This window comes from Arachis duranensis, chromosome 10 (assembly GCF_000817695.3).
Source record: "Arachis duranensis cultivar V14167 chromosome 10, aradu.V14167.gnm2.J7QH, whole genome shotgun sequence".
Taxonomy (NCBI): Eukaryota; Viridiplantae; Streptophyta; class Magnoliopsida; order Fabales; family Fabaceae; genus Arachis; species Arachis duranensis.
This window is the reverse complement of record NC_029781.3, coordinates 84,998,181-85,011,804: the sequence shown is the minus strand read 5'-3', so window position 1 is coordinate 85,011,804 and position 13,624 is coordinate 84,998,181. Positions and strand designations below refer to the sequence as shown.

Genomic DNA, 13,624 nt, shown 5'->3' with positions numbered 1-13,624 from the left:
CTGATTGACACGGTAATCAATTGTGGCATTGACATGAAGTATTTGAATTCCAAAATTGGACTTAACGTCGACTGGAGTCAGCTGGCTTGTTGTTGTGGAGCTCAGCTAAAATTTTTTTTTTTGGTACACAGTTTGATGTTGGGCCAATTGTAGAATAATGTTATGTAATTCGATTTTTGAAATATGTAACTTGTGTTTGGTTTTTGTTCTAGTTTTTTCTTATGTTGTGATAAAGCCCTTTTATATCAAAGAAAATGAATAATGTGGAGAGGCAAAATGTTGAGGATGGATACAATAGTGGAGAATGGAAGTAGTTGCCTGTATTAGGATAACGTAACAATTTTATATTAATTAAGTATTTTATATTTTGTACTCCAAAAAAATGATGGATATGAAAACATTTTTGTGAAATAGAAAATTTTTTAAGTAAATTAATAATATTTTATATATGGGATAATAGTATTAAATTAAATAGTATTTTTTTAATGCAAAGTAATTGTCTATTTTTGATACACGTGTAAATAAAAAAAATTAAAAAAAAAATCGTATTTTGTTGATTTTATAGAAGAAAAGTGTTGATTAGGTGAAAAATAGACAATTTTACTTATAAAGTAGATGGATCGATTTTATTTATAGAAATGTATTAATTCATTATATTTAATTTTTTAGAATAGATAATTATTGGGCATTATACTAGTTTTTTAGAATAAATAGTTATTTTTTCGCTGTTGTCTTTGTTGAGATGAAAAGTAATATAAGGGAAAGCATGATTAGTAGGAAGCCATTCCAAGTCTGCATAGTGTGGGTAGTGGAATTTATTTTAATGAAGGAACAATTAAGGTAGAATGCATGATCGAAAAGTAAGTTAACTGCATGAAAAGGTAATTAGCATTTGTTCATTAACAAGAGTACAATGCCAAATGGGAAGGATTGCTAAGGCATTTGCAACAGCGGATAAGTTTACTGGAATCGTAACTTGGAAACGTTACGAGCGGTCTCTGGGTGCAGGTCTGGTGCCTAGACCGTCCATCATGGGTTACTAGAACTGGCACCATTGTCGGGATGATGTTGGAGCTGGTCGAGGTCGAATATACGTTCATGGAGTGCATCGTTGCTGTCAGGGACATCGTTAAGCCTAGATTGCAAGGAGCAAAGGTCTTGGGTCAAGTGGATGTACTTTGTCTTCCACGTCTCCAAGAGGTCATAGTTGTAATCGTCAACGAATGTGTCAAGAACCTTGGATAGGGCACGAAGGCATAGTCTAGCCGCGTCCTCATGACTTGTGTCGATGTCGTAGGCGTATCTGCCAGACACAACTAAGGCATCTGTTGCTCCGGAGGGGACGACAGAGGCGAGGTGTCGATAACATCTCCGATCATCTGAAGCTGTCTGCGTAATGATTCTGTATATTGGAGGAGGAATATCTAGTGAGTCACAAGCCTTTCTCACCCAGTCCCTCATGCTGACTGCCAACAAAGGCTCGCGAGCTGGCTTTTCAGGGACCACCTCGTTGGCTAAAGAGAAAGAATATGGGTTGGCAAGTAAAGGTAAGTAGGTGCACAGGAGTTGTTACGTTGAAAGAGAAAGACGATGGATTACGGTACTTACGATGGAGTAGTATAGGTGCCAGCTGGTGTCGCTCGAGGTTGTAACGTTTATGCAAAGCTCTCAATGCAACCATTTGGGAAGCACGGTAGTCGTCCGTAGCGACGGGTTCAGGTGCAAGATCGTTATCCAGCCGCCACTTTCCATGCTCACGATCGCCTCTACCAAAGTATACCAGCCATGCTTCATCCGCTTCGTCCATTGTATCGTAAGTCCTCCAGACGCTGTTGTCGTAGTCTTCAATCTGGACATGGACGTCTTCAATGGTGGTATATATGCCAGGTATCCATCCCTCGAAGACACAGTGATAATACGGGGATAATCTAGAATCCATTGAAGGGGTTGATGGATAAAAGGTTTTGAAAAAAGTCGTTGGTATAGTATGGTTAAGCTGTAAGTGGTAAAGGTTGCACTATTTTCGGAAAAAATGGGCGGGTTGGGATTCAAATTTCTCTTTTAGTTGGAGAGGATGTAAGGCTATGAAGGTGTGGAGTAAGTGGGAGGAGAAGTCCATGCGGATTTCTTGCGGTAGTTTCGGTTAGTCAGATAATTATAGCTAAAAAAAAGAAAGGTTGCATTTGGAACATAGGTAAGAATGGTTGTGATCTTCAAATCAGTTGCGTAAGGAACATAGGTGAAATTTTAAATTTATTGGTAACAGGGCAATATTGTCCATCATGGACGTTGGAGGGAGTGATGAGTCTCATCATAAAAATAGCCAATTGCAAGAAAAGATAATCAGATGGATTAGATGAGATTAATATGAATCAGAGAAAACAAAATTCAGAATCAACGGTTGAGGATATCCTCGTGATATGTTGCCAAATATGTCACTTCATGTCGACTGTCCAGAGAATGGGCCTTGCAGTCGTTCTTTCAAGTCACGCGGCGGTCAGACTATTGAAATGATGATTTTGGGTCTACTCTTACAGGAACTAGTTTGCGAGAAAAGGCGTTTCTCACCATCCTTTTAGGACTTGATGTGGGAATGTAATTTCAAAGTCTTTCACACTCATTCACAGTTTGCAAGAGTAATAGAAGGTAGTGAAAATGATAATTAACTTGGAAAAAAGAGACTATACAGCTAATACTTGAAATACACTTGAATTGTCTAAATTATGTAGCCTAAAGTATCAACATTAATTGTGGAGGAAAAGTTTCCCAAAAATTTTAAAAAATTAGTATTTTCTGAAACCGAATCTTATGTCTTGATTTTTTAAAAGTCTTTTTTTATATATATAAATGGGTAAGTTTACATATTGTGTTAACAGGGTTGTAAATTTTGTTGATGTTCACCTACTCAATTAGCTGATTTAAATTAATGTACTCGGTTAATTTAAATTTTAGATAAATATATTCGGGTTGTCTGAACTTTAAGATGATTAAAATTAGAAGAAAAGTTTACTTTATAATTCTTTAAAAGTCACCGGATTAATGTATAGTGAAAAAAAAATAGACATTTTAATTTAAAATTAATATGAGTACATTAATATTCCATTATAAAGTTAGTAATTCTAAATAGTTAATTTTTTTAAACATCGAATAAACATAAATAATCATTTGAGAACAAAATTACGGACTATGTTTATTTTTATGAAATTAAAGGAAATCATTCATTTAGATAACATGTGTAGAATTTTTTTAGATGCATAAGTATAGTGAGTATAGAATTGTTTAGGATGGATTGAATTAAGTATTTATTTTTATTGAAAGTACGATTTAGAAAATATTATATTTAATTCTCAATAGTGAACTTCTCCTTGAATTTTTATATATTCAAAAAATTTTCAAAAGAATTAGGTAATTTGTAGGTATGTAATTTTTGGTAAAAATTTAATTAAAAATAGTATCTATGGTTTGAATCTCATTTATCCAAATCATAAATAATAACGACTAACTTAATTCATAATTCTTGTCGTGAAATGTTGCTTATGTAACGACTTAGTTATTTGATAATTGAATTTTCTTTGAATCAAGCTATCAATATTTTCTGATTGTTACATTGATTTCGTTTTACAAATATGTTTATGTTATATTATTAATTTTCTGATGTCAATATGTATTATTTTAACATTTACTTAAAATTTTTAATACTGTGTAGTACAATTTTTATATATTGATAAAAAAATAATCTTATCAACATTTTTTTATTTACTATTAAAATAATATATACTTATATTAGACTATTAATTTAAAAATATAACTATAATTGTTAACGGAAATTTTTGGTATAATAAAAATTTAATAATTAAATCATAAATATTATTAATATTATTATTACTAACATAATTGTCATAATTTTTACTAGCACTTGATGCTTTTATTATTATTATTATTATTATTATTATTATTATTATTATTATTAAGAATAGACATACTAGGTTTTATATACCACAAGCATGAACCTTGGGCCTTGTTATGATAGTCTTTGTCTGCAATAAAAGAAAAAAACAAACCCAAAATAACCAAAGGAATGGTCCATGCAAGTCAAAGTAAAAATAAAACAAGTTTATTTGACTTGCTTCAAGTTGTTACAAGGACTGAGTAATACTCCCCCATTTAGAGGGCAATCTAAGAACAATGTGAGTTGTAACATCAGATGGCACGTGTTGATAATATAAAGGATACTATCATCACTTGAAACTGCGATTTGCAGGTTTAGAAACTTCTTACTGGACAAGTAGGGGCACCTACTTTCCCCAAATTACCTTTTCAATACACATTACGTACACTCGTCCATTCTTCTCCATATCCCTAATACAAATAGAGTTGGTTTAGTTACGATTTTTCTACGGTCAGCTTAGTTTCTTGTTCACATAGAGTACTTGTCCAGTAACCTTCTAACAACGAATCATGGAAGGAATGGAATGCTTTCCACCCGACTCACAGGATTATCTTCCAGCGGAAGCGTATGCATACTACTTTAGTTTGTTTTGTGATCACTTTATTGTGAAATGGTGGTTACCTGTGGCTTGCTTACGGTATGATACCATGTTTTATGATGCAGGAACGATTCATTGCTGAGCATTAGCGCTACGTCACCGACTGGCGCACATGAATGTGGAGGATCACAAATGAACCTGGAGCTCACAATCGATGTCGTGAGTCCTTTCTCCCTCAGCTTTTGTGAAGTAGGAAGAAGATCATCAATATCTTGTTTCCTTAGCAGAGAACATGAATGGTGACGGAAATTTAATTTACTAAATTTTTTTTGGATATTCCTCAGGGACAGACACTGGTTGACCTGGTGACAGATCCTGCAACCAAGTCGCCAACCGAAGCTGTTGAAACCGCAATGGAGCGCCGACTGAAGGAGTTGATTCAAGTAAGCACCTTCTTCTTACTTCAATTACTTGTAGAAGTATGCATGGTAGTGTAGGTGCACTACGGTATGCCACAATGCTTAATGTACCCATGAAGTATGCCTTAGAGTTTTGAGATGTGGAAAATAACTTGAAGTGTAGCCCCGTTTCTAGTTCCTTGTACTGTTTATATATATGTTTCTTAGGATTTATCCGTTTTATACCTGACATGTGTACTGCGCTGCACATTGTACGGGGCAGTCAACAGAGGAGAAGTTGCAAGAGCTAGATGGTCGCATGCAGGAGATGGAGAAGAAGGCAACTTTTGCGGAAGGTGTTCTTCTACAGATTTTGCAAAACACCCAACGTGACAAGGAAGACCACCATTCCATTGTGATGGTACCCAAACCAGGTGGAGGCCCATATGAGTTCGGCAGCCGAACTGCTAGTCATAGTCATCCATGCCAGACGTTGACAACACTAACCCAGTTGAGGTCATCAATAGAGAAGGGTAAGGGTCCTGAAAACAACCCCAAGAGTCTCCATAAGAGTCCCTCAAAGGAGCGCTCCATCTTTGAACTTTTCGTGCCCGACTCCCCTACAGATGAGCCTGACGTGCTCATCGATGAGGCTCGGTCGACACCGCGCCGGTGCACCACTTTCCCTGTGATGGCTCCACCCCCAGCGGATGCGGGATATTGGTCAGTTGGAATACCGAAATTGTTCAGCAATATATCGTCAATGAAGACTCCCACCGCTCCGTCGAATAAGGTACGTCAATTTGCAATTTCCTAGCCTATTCAAAAATTGTTCTTCTGTTTGTCCTTGTTAGATGACTAATATGCATTTTGTGTTATACAGGACATGATCGACCAAGCTATGTGGAACCAGGTCGAGCCGACGACTGGGCTCGTGGGCCTGTATGCCTCAGGACCATCGGATGGCAAACCAAATAAGTTAGCCAAAACAGAGCAGAAAGCATCAACCACCCTGGACGGGTCTCTGCTGACTGGACCGAATCTGACCCGCAGTGGGAAGACGGGGAGTAGACAGCCTCTCTTGCGACGGCCTGGGCCTCACCACCGTGGCCCCTCTGGCAGCTCCCAGCAGTTTACTATACCGGCTGTCCCCATGGTAGCTTTTTTCCAACCTTTTCTGCCCATTGTTTATTAACTTGTGAAGACTTATTTAGTACGGGACTGTTACCATAATCTCTCTTTATTGACGCAGAGCCATGACATGCAATTCAGACCAACTTTGGACATGGGACTCTCTATCGAGCATTGCAAGCTTGCTGCCTATGTCTTTGCCAAGGTTACCGACGATGCAAAATACAGGTTAGTTATGTCCTTTATGTTATGTTTCAGTTGATGTTGCTACATATATACAACCCAACGCTTTGGAATATCTAACCCGATCATGTTAAAATGCAGTGAGGTACTCTTCCACTTTGCTGAATTTGAAATTCCGCGGGGAATGTTCTTCTCTCTCATCCCGCCATGGACTCCACACACTGATGTAAGTTATCATAGCCACAACTATAAACCAACGATGACTAGTTTACGAATTTGCATTTCCTGTGTGTCGTGAGAGTGAGGTTTATTTACGCTCCTTGACTTTGTTGCGTGAACACTTAAATGTAGATTATCAATGCTTGCTCTATGCTTGCATCCATGAGATGCTCCAAAAGCATAGCACCACGTGTGTGGTTCTTTCCGTCTCATTTTGCAGCTGATGTCTTGCGCGAGATTGCGATAAAGCAACTACAAAACAAATACGAGAACAGGTGGATGCCGGAGACCAGCCAACTTGAACATGTAAGAAGTCCACGATATAACCAATACAAGAGGAAAACTAGCTGTTGCACGTCATCCATAATTTTAAAAGAAAGGTTTCTGCACCATCTAATGTATCTAAAAAACCCTTTCCCAGGTCTTTGTCCCAGTGCTGGAGCCTGCTGATGGGTGGTATCTAATGCTTTTAGATATTAAGGCATTGAAGGTGTATGTGCTGGACGTTTGCCGTGACGAAGAGAGCATAGTCCGGCGCGAGACCTACATGACACGGATTGTAACTTGCAAACCAATTAAGTTATTCCTTTTCACTAAGCCTTTCGATCCTTACCCACTAACATATGTAATTCGTCCTTGTGTTGCAGTGCCGCACTTTAGGCAAACTATTCATGACGGAGAGGAATGTTGTGAACTTCAAGCATGGCTCTTGCGATCCCTCTACATGGGGAAATTTTTACTATCCTAAGGACATCCCCAGCGAGCTTGGAAGGTTAGCAGAAATCTTTTTTTTTTTGAAATAATGAGTTTATTGGGCATAATTTAGTTTGGGAACAACAGAAGCTACTTAGTCATTCTTGAAATTAATGGCCTTTATTTTTATGTCCCTAATCATCACTCTAGTGAGGAAACTGCTGTTTGGTGCTTGTACTGGTTGCAGCAGGAAGGAGGATTTTCCACAAAGATTTTTAGTCCTCCGGTAAGCTTCTGCGAATTATTGCTTATGCTACATCTTTTACTCATTATCTATTACATAGAATTTACATATACCTTCCAACACAATGACAGTAACAATGCTTTGTATTGACCTGGACCCATGCAGGCGAGCACACTTGCAGTTAGGATGAGAACAGCCGCATATCTCATCCAGTCTGAACCTAATCAGTTCCGAGGACTCGTGGAAGCAAAGGCAGAGCACCTATGGCGTGACATCACAGCCAACAAAGACTAGGATCCCACAATTATCCATATGCCATAAGCTCCTAGAGTATCGAAGTCTCTTTTGCGAATTCTAGATACGTATCTAATGGTGGGGGCAGCCTCTCTGTCCATGGCGACCTGCCTTGAAGAACTTGTTTGCCCCATAGTATTATAACTAATTAAAACTTCGTACCTACTGCATAGCAGGGTAATCTTAGTTGTAGATTAAGGAGCAATGGTGTGTCTTTAGGTGGTGTATTAGAAACTAATGTTACTTACTAGGCTTACGATCTGCAGGGTGCAACTATAATAGGGCCATGCATGCTTTGGCCGGATGGCCCAGTTGTAGTTGTCCTCTTCAGTGTGGCCGAAAAGCTCCACAAACCTTTATATATATTGATGCATGCTAGTTATTATTTGTTAAGATATTGTCATGCAAGTTTTAATATGATATCCTAATCCTATTAAGTTAAGTAAATTAAATAAGCAAATTAATCGTAGAAAATAATAATAGTAAAAAATTATAGCATACTAAAAAAGAGTACTTAGAGTACTAAAAAAATACAACATAAAAAATAGCATAAAAGACTTTTTAATTTATTTCGATCAGTATGACCAACAAAAGTATTTTTTGTTAATATTATTCATAGTACTCAGTAAAATTTATTGTCTTATTTTTTATTAAAAAAATATTTTTCCAAATATTACATATAATTTTTTGTTAATATTATTCATCAGCTTCTGTCCACTTGATAAATGAAAAAGAAAAATGTCTTGGCCATCTTAAACTCTTAATCCTTACTTGTTAGTATACGGCCAAGTTTACTTAAAAACATTACTAAAATAAAATAATAGAACTTCATGAAATAGTTACTTTTGACCACTTCTATTAATACCAACTTACTAACAAAAATGATGGTGATTCATCTTTACAATATTATTATTGCATACCAGGGACATTCATTCAAAGTCATGCTTTTCCTTGGATACTAACTTTTCATATTCTAAACTGTATATGCAGAAAAGTTTACAGCAACTATTCCTAAGGTAATTGCTAGTTAAATTCCATATTAACCAAGTGTCTACATTTCTGAACAGGGCATCTTTTTTCTTTAAACCCTCCTTCACGGCGTCTACATTTTCCATCAACCACAGCAGCTTCGTGGCCCTGAAATATGTGCTTATTGGCAAACCACACCTGTCCACAAAATGGCCTTTCCCACCAGATAACTCATTTTCTAATCTCCTATTCTCAAATGATCCAACGGAATCTATAAAGGTCTTGACAATGATAATTAACAAAAACATAATGGCTCACATACCAAAAGGAATCAAAGAGTGAGAAACTTCAAACATAAAACATAAACAAGAATATCTAACACATCAATCTAATTTTTTTTCAACAATTATGATTGATTACATCTTACAAGTCATGACTTTCACCCCCTGAAAATAAATTTGCATGGGATTTGAATTCATAAACTAACATCATCTCACTAAAGGATGCATTTAAAACCATGAAATGGAATAATTAATCTAACAACTCAGTGGAGTTATGCTCTACTTCTAAACTAGATTATAAATTCAAAAAATTAAATCTTCCTTTCTGATCTATGTAGCTGATGGACGATAGCAATCCTGCACCCCTATATTCTCGACAGGAGGAAAATCACCCTGCAAATGGAAGAAAGCATAATGTCAACTCAACAAGTGTCATGTAATTAATCTAAAGTGACCTTACTACTTACAGGCACCGCAGACTATGACACCATTTGCGGCACCTCATCCTGGCTATTTGGCACCGACATGTTCGCCCGATTTGGGCATCGAGTTCGACGATGTCCGACTACCCCACACGTGCTACACTTTCTACGCTTCACTCCCCTTGCCCCAACCTGTACATTACCACGCCCGGTGCCCTTGGTACGAACCCCAATCGGATCTAGTACTCTACCATTGTTGCCGCCACCACCAACGCCGACACTATTCCCCGAATCATTCATACTTTCAAGATTATTTGCTTCCTGAACTATCTGCTCTGTATACAACTTGAATAAGTCCTCGTTGTTACACACAAGCCGAGCCAAACGCTTGCAGTGCTGCAAAAATGTTCCCATCCGCATCCTGTACAGGGCAGCAATATCAACTATTTTGTGCCCAGCAACATCATCATACAAACCGAACTTGGCTGACTTAGTCCACCTCTCCAAGACCAAGGTGTCTGGAAGAGAACCCACGTCTAACCGAACCAAAACTGAGAGTATATGCACACAAGGTAGCCCAAACGATTCCATTCTTTGGCAACTACATGTATATTTATCCGACGCCGACACATGCATAACATTCCACTTTCTTCCCGGTCGCAAATACTTCTGTGTCACATAAATAGTACCGCCCTCACACGGCTGGCTCTCCACAACGGTTATCCGAACACACCTTTGCAAGGATTCACGGAACCTTGAAAATATCTCACGGGTATACTTCATTGCTCCGGATTTCTCAAGTTCCGGAAACTGAGTCTGCAGTACGGGGGTCCCATACGAGGACCGAAAGTCCATCTCATCCTCGTTATCTCTGAGGAACTCAACACAACGCTGAAAGTTCGTCACAAAGTCGAGTATCCCATACCTCCTCTCCACAAACCTGCCTAGCTTCGCATGCAGCGATTCACATCGCGATGTCGTCCTAATGCCGGCAAAGAACCTACCGCGTATGTATGCAGTTGCCCAATATAATTTCTTCCTGTATGTATCCTGAACCCACTCTACATCTCGGACTCCACACTCATCCAACATTGCCTCCCAATGCTGTTCAAACTCTTCTATCTCAATATCAGCAAGCATACAATATCTAAATAACGTTGTAAACCGCGGCAAGCACACATTTGTTGTGGCATTTTTTAGTAGATGCCATGCACAAAGCCTGTGGTGAGCCTCCGGAAAAACTTCATTAATTGCCATTCGCATAGAACGATCTCCGTCTGTTATTACTGCCTTGGGTGCTTTCCCCTCCATGCATTCCAAGAACTTCTGCAAAACCCAAACATAAGTTGCTTGGGTTTCACAAGAGACCATGGCAGCCCCAAAGACGCACGTCTGGTTGTGATGGTTCACCCCGGAGAAAATAATGACCGGTAGGTTGTATTTGTTGCGCCCGTACGTTGCATCAAACGCAAGGACATCACCAAAAATTTTATAATCATCCTGACTCCTCCCGTCACACCAAAACAGATCACACATATGCTGATCTGCACTCACCTGACACCTCCAAAAGAGTTTCTCGTCCGCCTTTGCACCTGCCTCAAAATACCTTATCGTTGCATTGACATCTCCCTTCCTCATGCCTCGTTGGCGCCTCACTTCGTTGTACATATCTCTCTTTGTGAATGGGATATGATCAAAGCCACCAGCCTGTGCTGCAAGCGACTCATATATTTTAGGAACCGAAATCCCAACTTGCCGTAAGCTATCCATGTGGGCTACGTCCACATCCGACATCTTCCTATGTGGAGGCAAGTATTCCACCAACTTCGGAGGGAGGAGCTCGTGATTGTGGTCATCTATAAATCTCGACACATACCATTTACCCATCTGATCATTTTGCTTGATACGCATCTCTGCCATGCACCCACATCGCGTAACCACCTTGTGCTCTCTCTTTCTTCCTTCCAACTCCAACCACTTCTTTTGCCTAAACCCTTCTCTGTTGCACAAATATGTGTATCGCACGATGTCCCCATTCTTATTTCTTAACTTCTTACCAACACGCATAGCAAAACCCTTGCCTCGGCTATACTGTTCGTAGAAACGAGCAGCCTCATCGGGAGAGTTAAACAACATCTCCATCACCTCCTCCGGCCTTGTTAAACCGCTGCCACGTACATCATTGCCCAGGTCACCATCACCATCTAAATATTCTGTTCCAAACGCCGCCTCGTCCATGCCAATGTCCAGTGATGTTTCCTGCATGGGCGGAGGTACACTAATTAATTAGGGGCCATAATGCAAGTGACCAAATAATTTCTTATAATTGATGATGTCCTCATCAAGAAGTGCAAATTATTATTCAATCTATGTTCCTTATGAAATATAAAATTAATCTTTCAACTCAAATTAAGATATTCAATACAATAATGCTACCATTTTAGCATCATTAATACAAAATCATAATTAAATAGTTAAATAACAAAAACAAAAGACTAGACAAAACAACCTATAATTACATACACACATAACAAATACTATTAAATTCAGTAACTGATCAAACATAAACAAAAAATATATATAAATTCCATCAATCCATACTAACGGAAAATTATTTTTATTTTACTTAATTCAACAACAAAGTAACAGTTACAGTTACTGTGGCTTCATCAACAACAGTAAAAGTGCTTCGTTCAGTACATGAATGCATCAGAAAATCAACAAAAATTTCCATAATAAGCAACTTTTCCCAAAATTTCGATTACTGAATCACCAATTAGTCACTAAGCTACACACAACGTGGATGTAATGACATGTTTCAAACTTCCAACCAGCAAGTTGGTCAAAGTTACAAAGTTCTGTTTTGAAAGGTTTATACCTTGTATGGAAGTAGGATAATAAAATGGGAATTTGAAGAATTGAAGCCAAGTTTAGTGCATTATAGAAAAGCATGTGTCACTCTCAATAACATAATAAGAAATGAGGTCAAGGCTATATATGCCAATACAAAACATGGATTGAACAAATTTAAGAGGCCATCAAGAAGGTTGAGCTTATTTTGAGGCCCTTAATTAGTGCACAGGTTTAGCCTTTCTGTTAAAAATTTGATTAGTCATTGCCTAGTGTCTACACTGATCAGTTTTCCATTCCATTAAGATTCAGACACAATGGAAGACATGAATATGTGGGTCTTAGAGTCTTGTTGCTTCCTGAACTAGCCATTATTGTAGATATTCAGGAGGTATTGGAATTACATTCTTAATCTTCATATTCAATTCAGCCTCAAATTTTTAGTTAAGCTAAGGCCTCTTAATAAATGTTGCAAAATCTTTTTCTAATACAATGTTGTTATATATAAGTGCCACAATTAAACTTTCAAGTTTTTTGAATTTTATTTTGAGTTCGTAAAAAATATTTTTTCTCAATTTCGTCATTTAAAACTTAATGATATTCTAACAGATTTTCATGTATTATTAACTTGGAAGACAAGACTTACTTTAATTTTAAAGAGGGAAAAAAGGGAAACAAATACTATCCCTAAAGTTTCATGATTTTTATTTGATTGGTTTATTATTTGCCTGCTACTTAAATTTCATGCCCAAACTAAAATTGCAGGCTCATTACACTTGCGATGACAACGAAAGGGTTCTTCTTAGCACCAATCTCTGTTCCCCTTTTTTCACAAAATTAATAAGCTTATTATCATATTTGGGTAATTAGCAGGTTGTGTTTATAACTTTATCTATTTGTCACATGACTCAGATACCTTAGCTATGTAACACTTTAACAATCCACGTGAAATAAGTTCTACAATTTTAATTTGTAACTCACACAAGAAGCACCACACAATTGATGCATCTTCAACCAAGAAATACTGTAACGACTTCATACATCCTTAAAGTCAATGGGCAAGGTCACTAAATTGGGCATAGAAACAAAATCTACAACCTTTACCTCAACTTCGAATTTGTTCATAATTCTAACTTCTCATAATTATCAACCATCAAAGTATCTAACCGAGAAAAATGTTCAATACCAAGTTGCAGAGACCTAAGACTACTATAACCGGAGAATCTTAAAAAAGAAATAGAAAAATAGATGCCACTAAAGAAGCATAAGAAATACAAAAATTGATGCCACTGAAGAAGCATCAGCCTACCGGAGAGATGACGAGAGATGAATGACGATCACAGAGTCGCCTCGCAGTGAGATTAAGCAAACCAAATGACTCCAAGTCACAACAAAAAAAAATTCAAAATCTAGCTAACAAAAATCATAACCAAACTAAATGATTCCTACTCAC

At 37.7% G+C, this 13,624-nt stretch overlaps 1 protein-coding gene across 1 annotated transcript; it reads right to left on the bottom strand.

Annotated features, from left to right (window-relative positions):
* Positions 1-9,229: 9,229 nt before the first annotated feature.
* On the bottom strand, positions 9,230-11,241 carry LOC110276931 (protein FAR1-RELATED SEQUENCE 5-like). Its single transcript, XM_021134037.2, has 2 exons — positions 9,388-11,241; positions 9,230-9,292 (listed from the first exon to the last, which is right to left on the bottom strand). Exons 1-2 carry the CDS (start codon positions 11,239-11,241, stop codon positions 9,230-9,232), a joined length of 1,917 nt encoding a protein of 638 aa, XP_020989696.2.
* Between the last annotated feature and the right edge of the window lie 2,383 nt (positions 11,242-13,624).

What these genes read in the sequence shown, in the direction of transcription:
- LOC110276931 (XM_021134037.2), bottom strand. Translation starts at nt 11,241, where the DNA reads ATGGCAGAGATGCGTATCAAGCAAAATGATCAGATGGGTAAATGGTAT. An exon ending in AGGATGAGGTGCCGCAAATG is followed by an intron (nt 9,293 to 9,387) that starts GTGTCATAGTCT and finishes TTCCATTTGCAG; the next exon opens with GGTGATTTTCCTCCTGTCGA.